Raw genomic sequence first — 21,248 nt, forward strand, 5'->3', positions numbered from 1 at the left:
TACCCTCAAAGGGGTAAAAACTGATCAACACTTCTATATGAAGAACATTCATACGTTCTTATAGCACACAGCAGTGCCAGAACAGATGTCATGGCTTCACAGAAGTTTCAAGCTAAGAGAAGTCACTGTATTTTATCACAGCAGCGTCTCTAAAAAGAGATTCTGCAGCCAATACAGTGAAGCGGTACTTTATAACAGTAGCACTAATAGATGAAGTTTAGCAGAACAGTGTTCTCACAGCCATCAGGCTTCTCAATGAGTCTGAAGAAAGGGTAACAGCTAACTCAACCAGCTGACAACTAGAAGCTGGAAGAGATGTAGAAAGGAAAGAGAAATGATACATCTACTTCAAATGATCATTCCCTCATCAATCCAGATTAAGATTACCAACCCATAGCTAATACAGGGCAGACAGGAAAGCTCTGTGTTTACTATAGGATCTTTCAGGTTCAGACAAGAGGAAGAGGCTCAAGTTTATGCCTGACCCAACACATGCATACTCCCCACCCTCAAAACTTCAGTAGAAGGATAAATGCATTAATTCAACCAAAAAAAGCACACAATGAGAAGTTTTCACTGTCTTCATTATATTTGAAAGCAAGACTTCAAATATGCTGTGAACAAGTGTTTTGAATAACTAACATTCATAATAGGAATGTTTGTCACCCCACATGGAAAGAATAAGACAGAACAGGAAATAGTCCATGTTTATTCACGTGAAAACAACAACACACTATAGAAGAGGGTTCATAGTAATCTCTTCATTAGGCATCACTTCCACCTCAAAAATAAAATTTCCTAACACTTTCCCATGATCTGTTAGTTTTCATGAACAAATACAGAAATTAGGATTCTAGAAAAATCCATTAGTATTGGGTATTGCACATCTTCTGAAACTACAAAGCAAGTGTCAATTGTGCGGATTACTACCTCTGATATTAAACAGCATGTAGGACCATGGCAACTATGCCTGTATTTACATATTGAGTAGAAAAGACAGGAAAGAATTTCCATTTAATTTCTAGTGCAAGTCTACAATAATCACACAGACAGAACAACATTTATTAACAGGAATGGAACAAGTCCACACATGGATCAGAAAAGATCATAAATAGTACAGTCGCAAAAAGATCTAAAGTCTCAGATTGAGGTTGTCAAGGGTGTGCAATACGGACATTTGTACAGAGCACCTGTACGACAGTTTCTCAAAGATACAAGTTTACTATGAGTAAAGTGGTAGAATAGCAGGGATTTTTTTAATAGGTACATCTTCCATTAAGAAATGTGCAAGGATTGGCTAGTGATATACACAAGTTATTTTTAATTGAGAAGATACTACTAAACAGAATCTCAGCCAGGAAGTCTATTTTACTTCGACTTCTGATCACTCCAACTTCATCCTGACAGAAGTCAGTTCCCATTTTTCCCCAAGCAGAAGAATTTTGTAGGTATGTATAAGTAATCACAATTTTTTTCCAAACTCAGAACCAGATCAAAGTAAAACGGGGGAAGAAAATGCTCTGAAGAAACACAAACRTTTTAAACAAAAACAATCATTTTTCTAAATGGTTTTATTTACATTTTTCATATACAAGTACGTTGAATGATACATTCTGACTAGTATCACCAGTGTGAGTTACACGAAATTAAAAATACTGATGTATTGCATATGATGAAATGCAAAACAATCAACCCTAAGCCTCATATAAAGCCTTCCCACCCTCTGAATCCTCATACAGCATCTGTTTTGTTATCAAGACATCTAAAATTCAAAATGTTCATATTGAATAGAAGTTAACTAAACAATTATATCTAGTTTAATTTCTTTAGAACAAGCAGTTACACAAGAGTCTTACTTAAAAAAATTCGCAAAACGAAAAATACATATGAACAGCCAAACACTTTACATGCATATTACTAATTTTATGTTTATTGTTTCTGGATTCAGGGTATTTGTCACAACTGTCTTGTGCTTATTAAACACCTTGAATTATGGCAACTTCTCAAACCCTACCAGCAACAACAGTTCAAAGTGACAAGGAGATACTAAAATAAGCCCAACAATGAAAGAGGTGTGATGTGAACTGGCCTGACACATTTGGGACAACTACAGATTAATGTTTCCATTTAAAGTGACAGGAACTAAAAATTCTAAGGAACAGCAATAATCTTGATAAAAATGCTACAAATATATGGACGTCATTAATAAATGTGCTTAAAAGGATTTTCAACTGGGTGATTTCTCAAGGAAAACTAAAGGAAAAAAGGTGACAACTTCAAATGCTTGTTGCAGAACTACTGAAATATTTACGAAATTGATAAAGTGAAAGTTCTTTCAAGTGTATCAAAAGCATTATCAACTCATTCTGCATCTAAAAGATGAGTCAAACAGTCAAAGAGATGGAGGAAATGGTAATAGACAGCTGGGCCTGTGGGATCATAGGGTGCATTACATCAGAATTTATTTTTACATTTCTGCAGCACCTTTTAGCCAGATGCCAAAAGCACTGAAAGCACTAAATTAAGCCTCACAACAACCCTGTGAGGTAGGTAGGTATCTGTATTTTAATAATGGGAAAACAGGTTAAATAACTTACCCAAGAAGGCACAGCAAATCAGCAGAGCAGACTAGAATCCAGATCACGTGATCTATGAATTTTACATTATGGCATATGTGGAACCTTGAGACTTACATGCTGCTTTGTAAAACTGTTAAAGAGGCACTGATAGTGGACTAATTCAAGTTTACTGGAAGTAGATTTTTACAGAAAAGGTATCAAGAGAAAAGCRTGCTTTAAGCAACTGGAGAAAACAAAGTCCAAGCAACAAGAGTGACATTACTGCATCAGGTCTTAAATTTTAGTAAATGCAGAACGCACAAGCAAGTTAACTATTTTTACTTGCTAAAATACGTATCAAAATTAGACTACAGTCTGTCAAATTCACATTCTCACAAGCCTTAAGCATTCAAATGTCATGACCAAAAAACATTGCGAGCTGGGGGCCATTTCATCCACTTCTATTATTCCCATGTCTTGCAACTGCTTCCTTTGAATGTCAATAGGAATAAGAACCAGAGTGAGAATCAAAATTTTTTTTGACAAGTTCAAACTTATAGTAGAGTTGCCATTAGCAGAGCGTCAAAGCATGCTTTGCCCAGTTAATCTCTATGTTCTACTGACTGGCAAACCAGTTGCAATAGAAAGACCAGAACATATAAATCAGTGCTTGGCACACAAAATGGAAACGCAAATTATTCTGTTACTTCAGTAGTCTGTGTATCAATGGCAATAAGTTAGATGATAAACTAAGTGCTGAACACTGTTTTAAACTATATTCCACTAGGGAACAAAGTCATATGAGAAAAGGAAAACAGAGACAGCGAGCTGAAGAAACACTGTCATCCTAAAACAAGAGGTAGTCACAGCAGTAAGGTCTGCACTTGAAGTTTTATATTACAAAATGAAGGAGCATATGGAGGGGAAAAAGTTTTGTCTATGTAGATTATAATAAATGATTTCTGCTTGAAGATTGAAAATGACTATAAAGAATACACTCCTAAAGTTAGGCAAAGAAAAATTTAAAGGTTTCTAATAATTTTATAAAGGACAGTTATTACAGGGTTAATTTACATTTTTTTAAGGTCATAATCGTAATTTTCACCCTAGCTCCTCTTCCAACAGCAGAACACCACTATGGAATGACATTCACCTCAGATATATGTAGTTCAGAGGACAAAACTCTCTAGTGAAAGACAATCTGCCAGAAAACATCCCTCACTTTCCTTTTTGTCTTTGTGATGCGAAGAGGAAACAAGTATCATATTAAAGAGGAAAGTGTTATGCTTTTTTGACTTCAGAAAAAAATGTAGCTTAAAGATCACTGAAGATTTAGCAATTTCCAGATTTAAAATACCAAAGCAGTGAAAGTGAATCAAAAGCAATGCTAAACAAAGATTTACCACAGGTTTACTTTCCCAACTCAAAGCTGGAAAGAGCTGTACTTCTGAACTATCCAAGAGAAACTTCCTAGCAGGAGGAGAATACTAAGATTTCCAAGGAAAAAAAGGTTCTGGAAAATATCTTCCATATTTCCCTTGTACATCTTAAAGCTGTAATAAAAGAGGCCTCAAAACAATTCCTCTATCTTATATCTAAGGTAGCCTTTAAAAATTAAATCTTAATTTTTATTCAACCACACTGTTAAAGGAGTATTTGAGAAAGCATTTCATTCTGAATTTACTCTCAGGCAGGTTTGCACACCATACACAACTTAAAACAACACTGGCAACAGTGCCCAATTATGYGAATATATTTTTCATTGAGGAATTTGGAAAAAAGTTATTTCAGCTTACATAGACAAATAGTTACATACACTGAAAAAGGCAGAGATAAGTATGTTGCTTTTAGTTATAACAGTAACTATGTGCGTTTAGAGAAGTTACTAGGAACAGGGAAGAAAAGCTGAAAACCAAAATTTAGTCATAATTGTGGTTTTAAAAATTTGCCTGCTAAGGTAAGAGATGTTAAGTTTTTCAAAAATAACCTCTCATTTCTTTCAAACGCAACTTTTCAAGTGTAACCTCTGCCAGAAATCTACAGTTCATCTTTTCCCCATTTTGAATAAAAGAATCRTATAGTCCATTTATATTTCAAGTGTAATTAGAGATATATACACACACAGAGCTAGTGATCTCAATGCTGATTCAATTCCTTCTCAAGTTTACCTTGTGTTATTTGGTTACCATACCTGCTGGATAAAGCTGATCTTCCTTCCTTGAAGTAGTACATAATAATTATATCCTAGAGACTGCTTTAGGCTTTACCATTGTTTGTGTTTGTAAATACTATTAGGTAAGTTAGATAAAAGGCACTGGTTAAGAGAGGTAATGTCTGTCACATCATCTCTGAACAGGGTTCAAGACAAGTAACCTCAGGTTTCTTATACTGATAAGAGTAATTCCTGCTGAAAGATCTATAATGCAGTATAGGCTTTCTGAGGTGGTCTTATTCACCTCAGATTTGAGGCATGTTTAGGGAAAGATAAGAGTTCTAAATAAGCACCAAATCCCACAGAAATCAGATAACTGTGATGTAACCCTCAAATTCAAGACTAGATTCTACAGAAAACTTTGCAGGAATACAAGAGGTTGAGGGATTTGGCTGCAGGATCCCAAAAGGTAAAATTCACAGCTGGAGGCGTTAGTCCATTCGCAATCTCCCAGATATCTTCTATCACTGACATTCCACTAACCAATCACTACAAACTACTGGAAACAAAACAGTGAAAATTCTAGGATATTTCATTACTTAATATTGAATTTAGGTTGCACTATTATACCTTACTATAAACTGCAATACACACGTTTGTTAAACAGATTCCCATGATTGCAATTTTATTTCATAACCTTTAAAAATTTACTGTCAGAAAGTATTCGAGTAAATAATTTTATATACAGAATATGATAATTATACAATGTAGTTTGGCCACTGAGATTGCTGCTAAGCAATTTTTACATAAAATGGAAAAGAAATTTAGCTAGCTCATTTCTCATCTCAGGAACAAAGGTCTCCACCATTGTAGTTTAGCATGCAAAAGATTTCTCTCTTAAGAAAAGTGTGCGCCTAAAAAGATGCCCATAAAGCATGTGTATTGGTATACAATATACAAGGGAAAACTAAAGGAATACTCAGCTTATACAGTGCATTTCATGGCATGTCATTAAAGACTGTTCAGATGGGTCAATGCACTTAAAGGGAACAAAAATTGCTGTAGTTTTATATATTTATGTAAATCATCACAGTTTGGGGGAGATTTTTAAAAATTAATGAGTTGTGCTAAAGCCATGCATTTTCCCAGCATTTTAATTTCAGAAATCAGCTTCCACCCCACACCCTCCCTGAAAACACTGTTCAGAAACACTCAAATCCCTGAGGAAGCAAAAATATTAAAAGATCCAAACATTCATAGGAAGTAATTCAAGTAAGTTTGTACGTAAGAATAAAAAAATGAGCTCTAAATAAATGACACAGGAGGCAATAAATTGACACGACAAGTAAATAAAAGGCTAAAGCACTCCAATACCATTGAAACTGTTTTAATGTTGTTGCAATTCCATAATGCAACAATCATCAACTCATAAAAGACCCAATACTTTAGAATTCATTTTAATTATTCCTTTGTACCTATTTTACAAAATAAAGGCAAGGTATATTTAAAATCCCCCTTTCCCTAGGTTTTATGTACCTATGTTACTTATGTTTATGAGAGCATAAACTTAAATTCCTATTAAATGTTATATAAGAAAAAATGTTAAAATATTAACCTCTGCTTCAATGTACAGTTTCCAGAATCTGCCAGAACTGGGGAACTGGGCAACAAGGCGTTCATAGGTCTTCCGAGCTTTGTCTATAGGTTGATTCTAAAAATTGAAAATCAAAATAGCATTTACAATATTATGATTTATGTAAATGAATATGCTGATTTTACTCCAGAACCAAATAGTGTGAGTGGACCATAGATAAGGAAATGTAATCCTATGTCACTAAACCTGTGCCTCTCGAATGAGAATGCTCCAAGCGTCAAGGTCATATGGATTCTCTTCTAGTTTCTTTTCAGCTTTCTTCACTTTTTCTGGGACATATTCGGCAGCCTAGAAAAATCAAAGACAAGACATAAGAGATCACAAGTAGAATTTGAGAAGTTCAGTCCGAGCTATACAGTCAAGCTAAGTACAATGTTCTGACAGTGTAACATTTCAGATCTCAGTTTTTATGCTGGAGCTATTAAACTGTAATTTTATCTGTAAAGCAAGTTGTGCTCATAACATAACGCACCCTAACAAGCTTGACATATTTGGCGATCCAGTGAAAACCTAGACTAAACTGAGCAAGTGTTTTAAAAACACTCTAGAACAAATCTGAGTTTGCCAGATTTATTGCACTACAAATTTTAAACAGTTTTACTGACCTGAAACTCTTAATAAGCAAAAAAGTAAATTCAAACTGATTTTTTTTTAATTACAGATCTCAAACACATCTAATTTACTATACGAGTTATTCTGCATATGCAGGAAAGTAAATATTTCATGTCACAAGGTATAGATTTAACAAGAAAACTAGGAAATGCCAATTCTAGTAGCAACACAGACACATTATCCAAGCACAATTTCTTTTTTGTTAACTTGCCAATTTGTCAATCAGCATAGCCTTACAGTTGCTTTCACACAGCTTTGGCACTAAATATCTTAAAATGTTTTCTCCACACTCAGCCATTCGGATTGGAGGTTGCAAGCTACTTTTGATATTAAAAGCTTTGCCAAATTGAACATTAAATTGTTAAAATAGCTACTATTATAGTATGTCTTTAAGTGTACTTTTAAAGACTTGTGGAAATATCTCACTTTATAATCTCCAGAAAAAGTTTTCTAGTGTTAACACTGCATTAGCTCAAGTAACTGAAAAAATTAAGATCTACGATGATCATTTACATGAGCCTTAAAACGTATGCTTGTTACAACCCTAAATGATATGAAGTTTTTTTTCAAACATGAAAGACTGTTCCGACCTTTACTCCAAACAGGTTATTTACCAACTTTCTGAAATTGACTCATTTTCAGGCAGATGTTAGCAACCCCAAATTGCATGATCAAGTAAATTGCTGCCCTCACAAGATGTAACAGTAATAAGCTGTTAATATTAAATTATTACTACTAGATGTTTCTTGTAAATTTTTAAAAGTTAGCTGCATATTTACTGTTACAATACACTGCTCTGTATTACCCCTTTAACACTGATTACTGTACAGAAAAATCTAGAAAAAAGGTCAATTGCTAAACGATTATTTCAAGGAATTACTTAAATTTTTAGCATTGAATCTAGATATATACTTATACAGCTCTGAAGATTAAATAGGCAACAAATGGGACAGAACCCATACTCCCTATCACAGGTTCCATCATACATTTAGAAAGAGGAGGCAACTTGACACGTATAACATCAGAGACATGAGGCTAAGTTACTTAGGAACGTCAACTTTTTATTTTCAGGAGTGGGGATTCCCTCCCCCTCCTTTTTCATTCATATTAACCTTTGCAGATGCAATACTATATAACAGTTGCTTACATTATTCGTTATAATTCAACTTGACCATTTCAAAAAGCTACAGTATTTTTGAGCATCTTTAAACACTACCAATTTTTGTGTCAGTCCTACTAGCAGGATATAATTTCAGGCATTTCCCTTAAAACATTATTTTAAATTAGTAATTTTATATATAAAATGGAGAAATGTACAAAAGTGTTGCAGAGATGTTATGCTGATACCTAACAGTAGGCATGCACGAAAGCAAAAAGGAAGAAAGATCACTAAAAGGTGCTTTATAGGAGTAGATTTATATAGAGCATCTTTTCTTCTCCGTTCAATTTTTAGCAAGTCATTCTTAACATTAATTGCTCAGGGCAAAGCAGTACAACTGGGAAGAGAAGTATCAAAAAAGCCCCATAGCAAATTAAAAATTAATTTGATAAATTTAAGAATTGTTAGCTCAGCATTGTCAGTTCAAAAATAGTAAATTTATAAATTTCTGTTTGAGCACTGTTGCATCCCTAGTCCATCCAAATTCTGACTTCATAATGCTGCATATTGCAGTTCAAGTGATATACCCTTAAGATGCAAAACAGTATGAAGTGACCTAGTGGTATTATTTCTTCCAAAATTACATGCATAGATATATTTCAGCTTACAGAAGACAGCACTGAAGCTGAAATTTCTCAAGTTTAAAAACAATTTATGTAAGTTATCTTTAGAGGTGATTGAAAGCTGAAATGCTGTTTATTCAATAAAGCAAAGTTGGATTTGCCCACATTACTGGTAAGCTTTGTTTCTTGTTACACTCTAGTGAAATCTACTTGTCTCAAATCTTCAAGCATGCATTATTCTGCATTCAATTAAACAGAAATGCTTATTTCAGGAGTACTATTAAGGTATGCCACAATAAAAAAAACCCACCCTATAGAAACAATTGAAGCATTTATAGGTATTAGGGTTCTGCACTGTAAGTAGTCAGCTTCATGTAGGAAAAAGTAGAATGAATCATTCTAGTGCCCCTCAACTATTTCAGTAGTAATGCAGTTGTATTATCTCAAACCTTTCCACATGGCACACACAATAACTCAGCTGACACTGCAATAGTAGTTAAGAAGCTTTCAGGAAGTCCATTTCACCTATTCAAATATAGGGCAATAACCTCAGAAGGGCTGAAACAAATCAAGCCAGTGCAAAAATACCTGCTGACAAGATACATAATCCCAATAACTCTACATTAACTTTGTATGCTTGATATAGGACTCCTAATTTGTGTAAGAAGCATAAGAAAACCTCCATTCTTGTATTTGGAAAAAATAAAAAAAAAACCCTGTGATTTCTTATAATAGCAAATACTCACTTAGCAGCAGCAAATAAAGATCTCCATGCAGTTATATAAGACAAACAAAAAATTACAGGAGCTCTACAGAACTGAAAATCATGGTATGGTCAGGGTTAAGTTTAAGCTGGTCTGCTTGGTATTGCTTGCACCAAATGTCACATGTAGGAAAACGCCCAACTTAAGGCCAATGAGCACTTCCCCTCTTCCCCCCTGGCCGGGGGGGGAGGGGGGAAGGGGAGGGGCAGTCATAAAAGCCATCCATTTCAGTATGGAGGCAAACTGCACTCCAGGCAAACTGCTGTTCTGGCCATATTTGCACCAAAACAAGGTCTCATTACCTTGCATCTTCATCAACAACCACTCCTAACACATTGGAGAAATCAAGACATACACTTTCCTGTCCGGACTATTTTGCCAGAACCAAGTCTGTGAGTAAACATGCATTCAGTTACATGTTCAAATTTGTGAGGGCTAACATCTACTGTAACAATGCAGTGAAAGGGGGCAGGAAGTTCTGACTTTTAACCTAGCTCAACTACAGCCAGTAAGACATCTGATCAGTTTTGAAAACTCATGTTAACTGAACTTCCTGTTTAGACTTGCTGTTATCAGTTTGGGGGTATGTGGCTTTTGATTTTACATTTTTAATTATTCTGCTCACACAACAGCTGATGTCCAACAGGATGAAGATACTTAATTCTTAAGGTGGTATTCCACAATGGTCTGAAGTCACTCCCATCATCCTGTCCCTAGACAAACATTTTCAGGACCTCCCTTTGGTAGAGGGACACATGCTTGAGTTGATCTCATTCTGTAACATGCCAGTTCAAGACAGTTAAACCAGCAGAGTAACAAACCTATTAAAGTGATTAACTGTCTAACAGTTTAGCTCCTGATCTCAGGATCAGATCTGATGCAAAGTATGAGAGGGAAAGACACACAGGATTGCATCAGTCCCAATTTAGACCAGCTTAAACTACCATAAAACTGCATGAAATTAGACAAAAAGTGATTACTGGACTTTTAACTTTTCTTTAATGTCTGAAAAAATGTTGCAAAGAATTGTTACATACAAACTGGAAAAGTATTTTTCTCTGCTTTTGTCAATTTTGTGTGCAGTACATCTCCCATGTAATCAGGCTCCTATTCCACAGACAAATCCCTCTGAAGGTCGCAGAATTGTTTCTTAAAGTTCATGCCCATAAGCATCTGTATTATTATCTAGCCTGATCCACAGCTTCCCTTTTATTATTTACAGAAAAATAAAAGGCAAGAGATTTTTAGTTTGGCAGATACTAAAAGTGCAAAGTGATCTCTGTGACCATGGTTTTCAAAATCTGAAAAAAATTTAAAAAAATTATCCAATTAGAATTCCAGGAGATCCTTTCTGAAAAATACATTAGCCATACAAAATCCAAATCTGAATTCACAAAAGATGCCAAAGGGAAGAAGAACATAAGAAACAGGACAGGAGATTTTGTTCAAAGCTCATCTTTGGTACAAATTCTTTTATAAATCACCTTCAAGGAAGAAAAAATGTTTCATACCATACAGCTAAGAGAAGCAGTTAACAGGTTCCCCAGGCCTCTGAGAATAAACCCTAACATTTCCAAAGGGTGTTAAAACCACCTAGCCTAACACCCCTCCCAACTACTCATGCCACTTGGTATATGCTTACAGCATCCTCTTGTTTCCACAGAAGTATCTGCTACAGTGGAAAGGAAATTTATTTAAACAGCTATTCTACCTGTGAAGAGGCCAGTTTAAGATGCCTTAAAAACTACCACTAATTATGAAATGAGAATTTCTATAAATGAGACATACAGGCTGTGGTACACAAAAAGAGTCAGGAATTTTAATGTTTAGTTCTGTCACATTGGTTTAATGTCTAAAAGGAGTTCTATGTCCACTAAAATGGAAACTATCACTTGCAGGTTCAGACAGCTATAGCACAGTTTAGCATAGTCTGGGCTATAACACAGCCAGTGAAAATAACTTCAATATATTAACATGCATCTTAACAAGTATTAAGTTAGTTATTCAGTTATGTTAGTTTACAGTTTTGCCTAATCAAAGCTTTTTTTGCAAGGTTAATTATGGCTTTATGTACAGAGAACAGGTTTTTAATTTCTATCTTCAGTTACCCATTCCTTACTTCAGTACACTATAGTTACACTGTATCAACCCTTGCACTTTCTTTTTCCTGTGTCAATGACCATTTCTGTGAAGAAACAAAGCAAGATACTGTCTAATAAACATACTTCCCTTGCTTTAACTTAATCCACTTTTAACAGGAAAAGCCACTCAATCCAGAATAAATATCCAGATGAAGAGTTATTCTAGAACCATACCATATTCCAGACTGCCTTGTTTATCCAGGGAAACTAAAGAGTGTCTTTTCTTAATTCAACAAACATTGCTGAAAACTAAATGGAAACTGTGTTCACATAGTTTTAAATATGGTTTTTAATGCCTTGCCTTCTGTTTTACCACGAAGTAAATTCAGCTGTGCACACAATCTTCAAAGTATCTTTGTCCTTTAAGGCTGGGTGACAATTAACAAATATAACCCAGCATACTAATCAAATAAGAAAAGGGTGTTTTTACAGGTCACTCCCTCCCCCCCCGCTCCTCCAATCAATGCTATTTGGGCTGTTTTAGATCTCTGAACAGATCAGTTTTAGATTAAGAGGGATTACCATTCATTTCTCATGAGACTATTTTCCAAATACCAGCATTTAGATGGACACATTGTCCACTAATTTCTTCTCAACATATTCTGAAATTATTGACCCTGTAAATGAGGCTAAAATACAGTTTGGTTACAATTGTGTAAAAACTGGAAAACACATCTGCATTATCAAGTAAAATAGGCTTCATTCACCAATCCTTGTTTTCATTCTGTTTACAACCAGTTCCTACAGTAAATGTAAACAGTGTCAGTAAACCCAGTTATACTCTATATATCCTCTAAAATAATATGCTCTTAGGAGTTTCTTTCAAATGTCTCTTCCTGAGACRTTTAATCCACATGATATTGCAAAAATAAAGTTTTGCTTTCAGCATTGCACTCACCAACAACTACACCTACTTTCAAAATGTTAAGCTTTAGTTAACTACATTTGCCACCACACTTAGAATGCAGAAATATAGGACGTACTGTATCAAACAGACCAAAGGTATGACTGAGGGGCACCCAAGGACAGAAAATGCCAGCAGAAGACAGAATAGACTGCTTTAAAGGTCTCTTCTCTAGTCAGGGTATAACAGTATAGACATCTCCTTTCACACCCCAGTCTTGGAGGAGATTTATGCATGTAAAGTAATTTGTGCCACAGACTGAGTATATCTTAGAAACAGTTACAGGAAGCTTGAAATGCATGTTCTAGACACCTTAAAAGATTAGAAGTAACCTAGTGCAGGGTAAGCAAATGTAGCATCAAGTCTTCAGATAAAACTGATGTCAGGCAACCATTTATTTATTAAATGGATAAGAATAGTGGTTCTGCCATGATAGGAAGAAGATCACAATCACAGAATGGTTGAGGTTGGAAGGGACCTCAGGAGATCATCTAGTCCAACCCCCCCTGCTCAAGCAGGGTCACCTACAGCACACTGTACAGGATCGTGTCCAGGAGGGTTTTGAATATCTCTAGAGAAGGAGACTCCACAACCTCTCTGGGCAACCTGTTCCAGTGCTCTGTCACCCTCACAGTGAAAAAGTTTTTCCTCATGTTCAGATGGAACCGCCTGTGTTTCAGTTTGTGCACATTGCCTCTCTTGTCCTGTCGCTGGGCACCACTGAAAAGAGTCTGGCTCCATCCTCTTGACACCCTCCCTTAAGATATTTGTACGCATTAATAAGATCCCCTCTCAGTCTTCTCCAGGCTAAAAAGGCCCAGCTCTCTCAGCCTTTCAAATGGATGTTGAATTTAGTTCTTGTTAGAGTAAAGGATACAAAGCAACAACCACAGATTTAAATAAGCTAGATGTGTACAGTCACAACTAGAAAAAAAGTAAAGAAATTTGTAGGTGCCATTACCTACTCTTTTTAACCCTGACAAGTGATGAGATTAGGAAGAGCTCTTCATGGAAAACCAGGTAATTTTTAGCAAGCAGTGGCAAATGCAGCCTTTCAATCTACAAATGTGGATTTCCATGATATAGATGATGGTAAGTGTTTGGTATTCTAAAAACCTATGCTGGAAACTCTGCTTGGTTAAACATTATGCAGACCTTGCCAGGAGTCTGGCAGGGGCCTAACAGATTTAAGACATCATTCAACTGGTTCTGCAGAATTTAGTTTGGGTCCAACACAGCTAAAACCGGGCTAGAATTGAAACTATTCTGACTCTAAAAGGACTCCCTGCAATCATGGTGCCTACATCACAATTCCCGTCTGTCCCCAAATCTGTTTGAGATCATGATGCAAAGAGATAAGCTCCACCAGGTAGCTTAGGCTCCTGTTCTATGACATGCTAATATTGCCTAACAACRCCTGGAGGTAAGCTCAGACTAAACACAAAGGCAGTGAAGCCACATTTAAACTACTCTGCAAGCCTCCTAAATCCCAGTTGTGCCTTTAAACTTACAATACCTTTACTTTTCTCCTACTTATCCAACTCCCTACTCTCCTCTTCTCCCCTCCTGCACTACCACAACTTTGTGCTTGCAGGAGACAGCATGGCAATCCATTACTCACCTGGCTGATTTCATACATCCCCTCCAAACCCCAAGACCTCGGAAACAAGATGCAAACAACCCTGAATGGCTGGCACTGAGTCAGAGCCAAAAATCTTTGACAAATGATAACTGTTAATGTCTGCATCATACACTGTATGCACATCTTCTAGTGACTGTTATCAGAGCTTTTATTTTTTTCAAATAATACAACTACCACACAGCATAGTAGAAAATTAACTGTACAGTCACCCCCTCATACTGATCTAAGTATGTGACTGACAAAAATGGCACCCAAAAACTCAAAAGCTGGTCATGCATGCAGCAGAGGAAACCCAAACAGTAAAGTCAAATGCAATCCAACTTCTATCTTCAGCTTCCTATAGGAAGAAACCTTTAAAAAACATAAGAATATTGGGCATATAAAGTTGAAGAGCTCTTCAGACAGCATTAGGTTACAATATACAGTAGTAGCTACAGCATGGGCAAGAGAGCAAGATAAAACTGCCCTCAAACACAATGCTTTGTTTTTCTTCCTTCAACAAAGATAGGGGGAATTTGAGTCTACCAAGCTCCATAAGACCATAGCTAGACAAGCAGTAACACTGGCTTAAGATAAGCTTTTCCCCACTACACAACTGGTAAGTGATAAGCTAGGGTGGAGAAACCTTAATCTTACTATTGCCAAAGACACTTGTCAAACCATGACCTAATTTAACTTAGGCCTAAGAACCACAACTCTTCTAGGATGAGAGGAAAAAAAAAAAGTAGAGGAAAATAGGGAAGGAAAGAAAAACAGATGGAAGGAGGGTAACTGACCACAACAAAATCAGACATGTGCAGGAAAACAGAATACAGAGATAGGAAAAAAAAAAATACACTTAACCAAACCTAGAATAGCTTCTTTTTTTGACTTGAAGTGTACCCAGTGTAGAAACTATAAGCAAAACTGGGTAAAGAATCAACCTTAACATGAATCAGGAAAAAAAATACCAAAAAAAAATCAAGCTTTATGTTAAGCTACRTGTTTTATATGGCTGCAAAAAATGATTTGCAAATTTTTTTGAATACTAAAAGCCTCTGAGACATAGAGCCATAATATTAAACCTAATTGTACCTTTTAAAATCGCTTTTACTTTAGTATACAGACAGTAAATCAACCTTTTGTATATACATTCTTGCTTCGCAAAAGAAGAAAATAAACCTTAAGTCAGCAACGTTTGCTTCTTCTTTAAGTTAAGCAGTAACGTATACAAGTTACAGAAATTAACACTCTACTTTAACCAAATGTATGCAATTAAATGCCAATGTAACTTTTTTAATATATTGGAGTGGGTAGCTTAAATGTGAAGCATTACGCACCAGGATTATCAATATTTTATTGCAGCATACTCTTACTGCTTTGCAGCCCTTTATCTTAGGATGAGTATATCGTTCTGAAGAATATCTTGCTTAAACATACTATAAAAGTCTATTTACTAACCTGACTTCTAGCATCTATGTGGGTAATTCATAGTATGTTTTCTTTCATAAGTAGACATAAACAGAATATTTTAAAAATTGCATACTCCTCTACCCCCAAGAACTGGTGATCTTACGAAGAGTTTACATCCCACCCTTTCAGTACAGGCCCACAGATACAGAAGCCTAAACTGTTTTGGAGGGAGACTTAAATTCTATAAAGAAAAGCTTCTGAAAAAGAGAACATTAAGTCRCTGGCTTCCTTTTAAGTATTTCTGTAGGCTATATAGGCCACTAAGGCATGCCATACTGGTATTAACCACTCCTCCACTAAGTCTGGAACTTTCTTACCTATCCCCCCCAAATTAATACAGAGTTTAAACATAGCCCTAACTACCAAAAAGGCCTGTTGGAGAAGTTCTGCCCAAATTCGGAAACTTATTTCACCACAACACCAGATTTAAAAAGATGACATAAAATACTCAGATTGCATCTGCCTAGGAAGTAAAAAGTCATGATAAATACATATTTAAAAAACTGAGCCAAAACCAACTGAAACAGGAGTTATTCCTCCCCAACAGTGAGAATATTGTACCACAAGAAATTTTTTATTTAATAAGTATGTTTTTGAATTGTTATTGTTTCCAACTTGAAGATGTTTTAGTATTGTGTTATTCTAGAGGAAAAAAAAGCATCATTAAAGAGGCACACAGCCTTATATGTTCAATGCGTACGTTCAACAAACGCTCACTTACAAAACATTGCAAACGTACTTAAAGCAAACAGCTTGTTCAAATTTGAATTTTCTTCCAGGGTGTGTGCAACCAGTAACTACCAGTAAACGAGACGGGGAAAGCGAAGCTCACTGGACTGCCTTGAACTGAAATAAAGTTTGCTTACCAGAAACGCAAAAAGTTTTCAGGGCTTCCCCGATTTTACTGACACAGGAGGCTGGGAGTAACCCCGCGCATCCCCCGCCTTCGCCTCAGCGCGCCGGGGAGTCTCAGCGATACTTCGCTGAAGGAAGAAGCCGAGTTCCTCAAAATGGGTGTGTGCAGAGGGGGAAGGGAGCCGTCTGCTGACCGCGCCGCGGAGGAGACCAGCAGGGACCAAGGGGCAAAGAAGGGGTAAAGGCCGCTCACCGCCCCCGCTTCCCCCAGCCCCAGGGGCGCCCCGCGGCGCGGCGGCAGTCTCCANGGCAGAGGAGTGTTGTGAAAGCCGGGTCCTGCCCATGAGCTTTGCTCTGGTTGCTCGGTGCCATGCTGAGCGCGGCCGCAGGGCAGCGGGCTGCCACCCCGGCAGGGCAGGGCAGGGCCCGGTCCGGCGCGGTCACCGCCGCCGCAGAGTCCCCCCTGGTCGCACCGCCGCCACGGCAGCCCCGGCCCCCCTCAGCGGCCCGCGGGCCCCTCGGGGAGCGGCCTTCCACCTCACCCGCCTCCCGCTCACCTGGTCGCCAGCGCCTCCCTCTCCGGACATGGCGGGCTAAAACAGGGCCGAGGCGCGAAACCCCAAAACGAATTAAAAACCCCTTTAAAAAGAGGCCAGCGCTGCCGCCGCGGGCGGCTCCCAGGCCCCGCCAGCCGTTGCGGCCGCGGCCGACGGTTCCAACAGCGTTAGGAACAAAATGGCCGCCCGGCCGCCTCCGGTTCGGCTTTCAGCAGGGGCGGGGGGAAGGGCGGAGCGGCGCCGCGCGGGGGGAGCTGGGAAAGGGCCGGCTCGGCTCGAGAGGGCGGCGCGCGGCGGCGCGCAGGGAAGCAGGTGGCAGAGAGGAAGTGCGTAGCGACGCACGTCGTTGCGGCAACATGCCGCACCGAGGCGGAAGCGGCCAGTGAGTTTTTCGGCTCGGGGAGCGCCCAAAGGGAGGCTTGCGATGGTGCAGGGGCTGTTTCTGTCCCGCCCCTGCCGTAGAGCCTGGCTTGCTTCCCCGGCGCCTTTAGGCGCAGGCCTGTCTCAGGTGCCTCGCTTTCCCCGGGCTCTGGTGGCCTCGGGGCGGGCTGAGGCCCGGCGCAGCCGTTGGGGCTGGGCGGCCGTTGGGAGGGGGCGGGGCCAGAGCGGCGGCGCGAGCTGGGCGCGGCCGGAAGAGCTGCTGGGCTGGGGGCCGCGGCGGCGCCACCCGCGGCGGCGGCGGCAGCAGCGATGGATCTCAGCTGGCGTCGCTCGGTCTCCCGCGCCTGGCGGGCCGCTGGTTACGTGAACGCCCGTGGGGAGCGGCCAGCAGTGAGGGCGCGGCGATGCCCTGTAGCCCGGGGGCCTTAGGGACTGGCCAGCGGTCACTGTGTTGGCATGGCGCTGCCTCTCCAACGGTCGCTGCTTCACCCCCAGCCGGCGCCCTGCGCTTTGTAGGCTCCTGTCAGCAATGTCTGCCGGCGGTAGGTCCGTCCTTCCCGCTCCACAGAAGCTCTTGCCGATCAAGGAGACAAGTTCAAAAGACAGGCTAAGAGGTCATCATCTCAGAACATCTCAAGGACACAGGTGACAGCTCTTCCCAAAACTCCTTTATTTACAAAGCAATCACCAGTCTCTCCGTGAGAGAAGGGCCTTGAGTCAGCCACTGCATAGAAGCAGTCTGCTATATGAAACTGTCACTGAAGGAGGCTTTGCAGGTACCAAGGTGAAAGCTGACATTCTCAGCTGCCTTCACAACAGCAGTGTAAGTCCTCTTAAAATTGTGTAATGCAGTCATTTATGCAGAAACACTTAAAATAACTTGATATTAGGACTTTTGGGGTTCCTTTCTACTTTACCTTCCAGAAGTCACCTTGTTAAACTACAATAATTTATGGAAAAGGACATAAGAAGAACATGATAATTACTTTTTTTTTTCAATTTAACCAAAAAAATTGGGCAGATAGTAAGCACTTATTTGACCAATCTGTAACATTATTTTTCTTATCAGTGTTCTTGAAGAATTCTGATTTAGTCATTCTTCAGAAGTGAAATACAAATACACCTATCAATCTGTCTTGATAGACAAGCTGTTCTGGTTTTGGATTTCTTAGAGGATGATGATTTTATGATAGCAGACTAATTTGTTGTTTCTAATGACTTATTAATTTCTTCTTCACAACAAATTTTATTTTGAAAATATTTGATATATAAGTACCATTTCATTCAAAAAAAAAATTGCTTTACTGATTCACCAGTGTAATGCTTTTCCATTTCTGCCTAGCAACCAGTTCCTATATAAGGAATCAAAGTGATGCTGGTGAAACTTCTAAATAGATAGTATGTAAAGTATGTACCTGTATTATTCTAGGCCTCTGATGTGTTAGCTGCACATCTTAGTGGCATTGGTGAATTTTTGCTCAGTTTTTTGGGGTTTTTGTTCAAATGTGTTTCTGCTTTAATTTTAGCTGCTTCTTTGGGACTCTCTTGTTCAGTTTCTTAAAGTGATAAAGGTGTTTTCAAGTGATGACAATGCCAGTGACTTCTTGTTTGCTTAACAGAACAAATTAGTAAAGAGCAAAATGGATAATGCCTAATGTCATTTAGACTTTTGTTCCTTATCTCCTATAATCTCCCCCACCCCCAAAATAAATAAATAATGTGCTATCTCTTAAACTGCTGCTGCTCTCGATTTCTGTAATTCCATGTACAGAGTAGACCTGGGGCAAAACCCCAGCTGCTGTAAATACAGGTTAACCTGCTTCCTTATGTCAGTATTGCCAGAGTAATTTGCATCAACTACAGCTTTCATACATGGTCTTCTCTCTCTGATGTATTACTCTAAGAAAATTAAAAGGAGCACTAAGTTACAGAAAGAAACTTAAGTTTTAAATTACTGTTATGTTGTGCCTTATCATTTCATCCTTAAGGGCTTGCCTTGTTTTGCAATTAAATGTGAAAATTTTCACAACTGTGTGATCACGAAGATATGTTTTGATAGTATTTTATAAAACCTGTGTATAAATCGTAGATTATGTTTCAAAGTAACTTGAAACTGTTTCTTTGTTTTATATTTAAGTTTAGATACAGTCTTGTTAGCTTAACTCAAGTTTTGCCTCATTGTAACTTAAATTCTGCCCTCATGCGGGAGTCTTCAGCTGGGGTTCATAACATTATAACTTTGATTTAGCTGACCCATTTGATAGGCTGATTTGGAACTTTCTTAGCGATGGTATGAGAGCAAATAATAGGGATGCAGCAGCTAGGCTTACAACAACAGTTTAGTTGCTAATTCCTTCTGCATCGCTCAAATGTTGTTTTAGAATGTGGCTGTTGCTTCCATTCTTTCTGAAGCTGTCGTCTCACCTGGACTAGCTCAAGTCTTCTAGTCTGGTTTAACTGGAGCAGTCAGGACAGTATTACAGGCCTGTCTGCTTGGGAAGGTTGTGGTCTAATTATTGAGTGCCTCATGATATCAAAGCAACAGGACATTGCTAATATGAATTATACTGTAATGATTCATGCTTAGTTCAATAATTGACATGAAACTTAATGGTGAGCTGTAAGTTAAGAAGCAAATTATTGTGGATTGTGGTGCTCAGTGAGTGATGCAGAAGATATGCATCAGAAATTGAAAATAAATATGAAACTGAGCACAAATTGAAGACTCCTGCTATATGTATAGTAGTTCAGTGGTGCTTAAATATTTCTGCTAGGAAAAAATAGACACAAATTACATGCTGCTCAAAAAACAGCTACAAAAAAATCAGATCTTGAAGCAAATAGACATTTAGCCTTGAAAGCTGCTAGGCCAAGACCTTGTCAAACCACAAAGTGGAGTAAATTTGAAAGGAGGCTGCTTGCACAGAGCTTGGTCAATGATTATCAAATAGAGTTGATGTGCAAGTCTTCTGAGTGATTTTAGCTGCTACAGCAAATTATTTATTACTAGCTATGAAATCCCAGGTTTTGTGCAACCCTTTTAGTGTAACTCTGTAACCACTGAAAATATTGTTTTGAATCTTTTATTTTTTTCAGTATGATTCATTCACAGATGTATTATCTGCTCAAACCTAGAGAGCTTTAACAGCACTTAGGTTTGAATTGCCCCATTAATTTCTGTGTATTAATGCTGAATCTCAAGCTGCTTGAATGCAGAGAGCACTGGGGACTGTTCTTCCTACTCCATCATAATATTGTTGGAGGCTGTGGGCTGTGTTAGCCCTCCTCTGGGACAGATTTCAGCATAGATAGGGTGAAGACACATTGACCTGAAAGTGGACAGACCCCATCTTGCTGATATCAAGAGTGATGGTGGGTTGATGGTTAGCTCAGCCGATAGTTCTTCTGTGCTTGAGAGCACAGCAGGATAGAGCTTGTAATGTATCCTTTCGTTTTTTGTAAATTGACAACATCTTGGAATTCTGTGAGCTAAAGAAGGAAGGTAGTCTAAATTTATATCCCTGTAGGCCATAATTAAGAATGAAATTCATGTTTCAGCCAAACTGGTTTCCCTCCCCATTTGACATCCGCTGGTTTCAAGTGAGGTGTGTCCCACTAATTGGTTGCATAAACTGTAAGGATGAGGAAGTAAGCAAAACCCAAACTAACAAGTTTTGCTAAGTTTGTTTTCCTGGGCTCTGTGCTGGCACTGTTGGAGTTTGCAGTGAAGAGTGAAGGAAACAGCAATAGGGATTTGGGCAGTGAGGAGAAGGCAATAGGACTCAGCTGAAAATGTATCCTGTGAGGACTTTTCAGCTGACAGGAATGGCAGCGTGTGAAACTCTATTTGCATG

The 21,248-nt window shown here is 38.5% G+C and overlaps 2 protein-coding genes across 4 annotated transcripts in view; one reads left to right on the forward strand and one right to left on the reverse strand.

Moving 5' to 3' along the window:
• Positions 1–17,569, reverse strand: part of CSTF3 (cleavage stimulation factor subunit 3) — a 57,547-nt gene extending 39,978 nt beyond the window's left edge. The window contains exons 1-3 of the mRNA XM_026087726.1: positions 17,014–17,569; positions 6,551–6,652; positions 6,326–6,421 (exon numbers count right to left, since the gene is read on the reverse strand). Coding sequence (XP_025943511.1) covers positions 6,326–6,421; positions 6,551–6,652; positions 17,014–17,043 — 228 coding nt within the window. The 5' untranslated portion in view covers positions 17,044–17,569. The remainder of the gene's footprint in view (positions 1–6,325; positions 6,422–6,550; positions 6,653–17,013) is intronic.
• An 87-nt stretch (positions 17,570–17,656) lies between these two features.
• HIPK3 (homeodomain interacting protein kinase 3) overlaps positions 17,657–21,248 on the forward strand; it is a 112,248-nt gene continuing 108,656 nt past the window's right edge. For all 3 annotated transcript variants that reach the window (XM_026087718.1, XM_026087720.1, XM_026087721.1), the window contains exon 1: positions 17,657–18,217. The gene's annotated coding sequence lies outside the window, so the exon portion shown is untranslated. The remainder of the gene's footprint in view (positions 18,218–21,248) is intronic.

This window comes from Apteryx rowi, unplaced genomic scaffold (genome assembly GCF_003343035.1).
Source record: "Apteryx rowi isolate R43461 unplaced genomic scaffold, aptRow1 scaffold_73, whole genome shotgun sequence".
Classification (NCBI taxonomy): domain Eukaryota; kingdom Metazoa; phylum Chordata; class Aves; order Apterygiformes; family Apterygidae; genus Apteryx; species Apteryx rowi.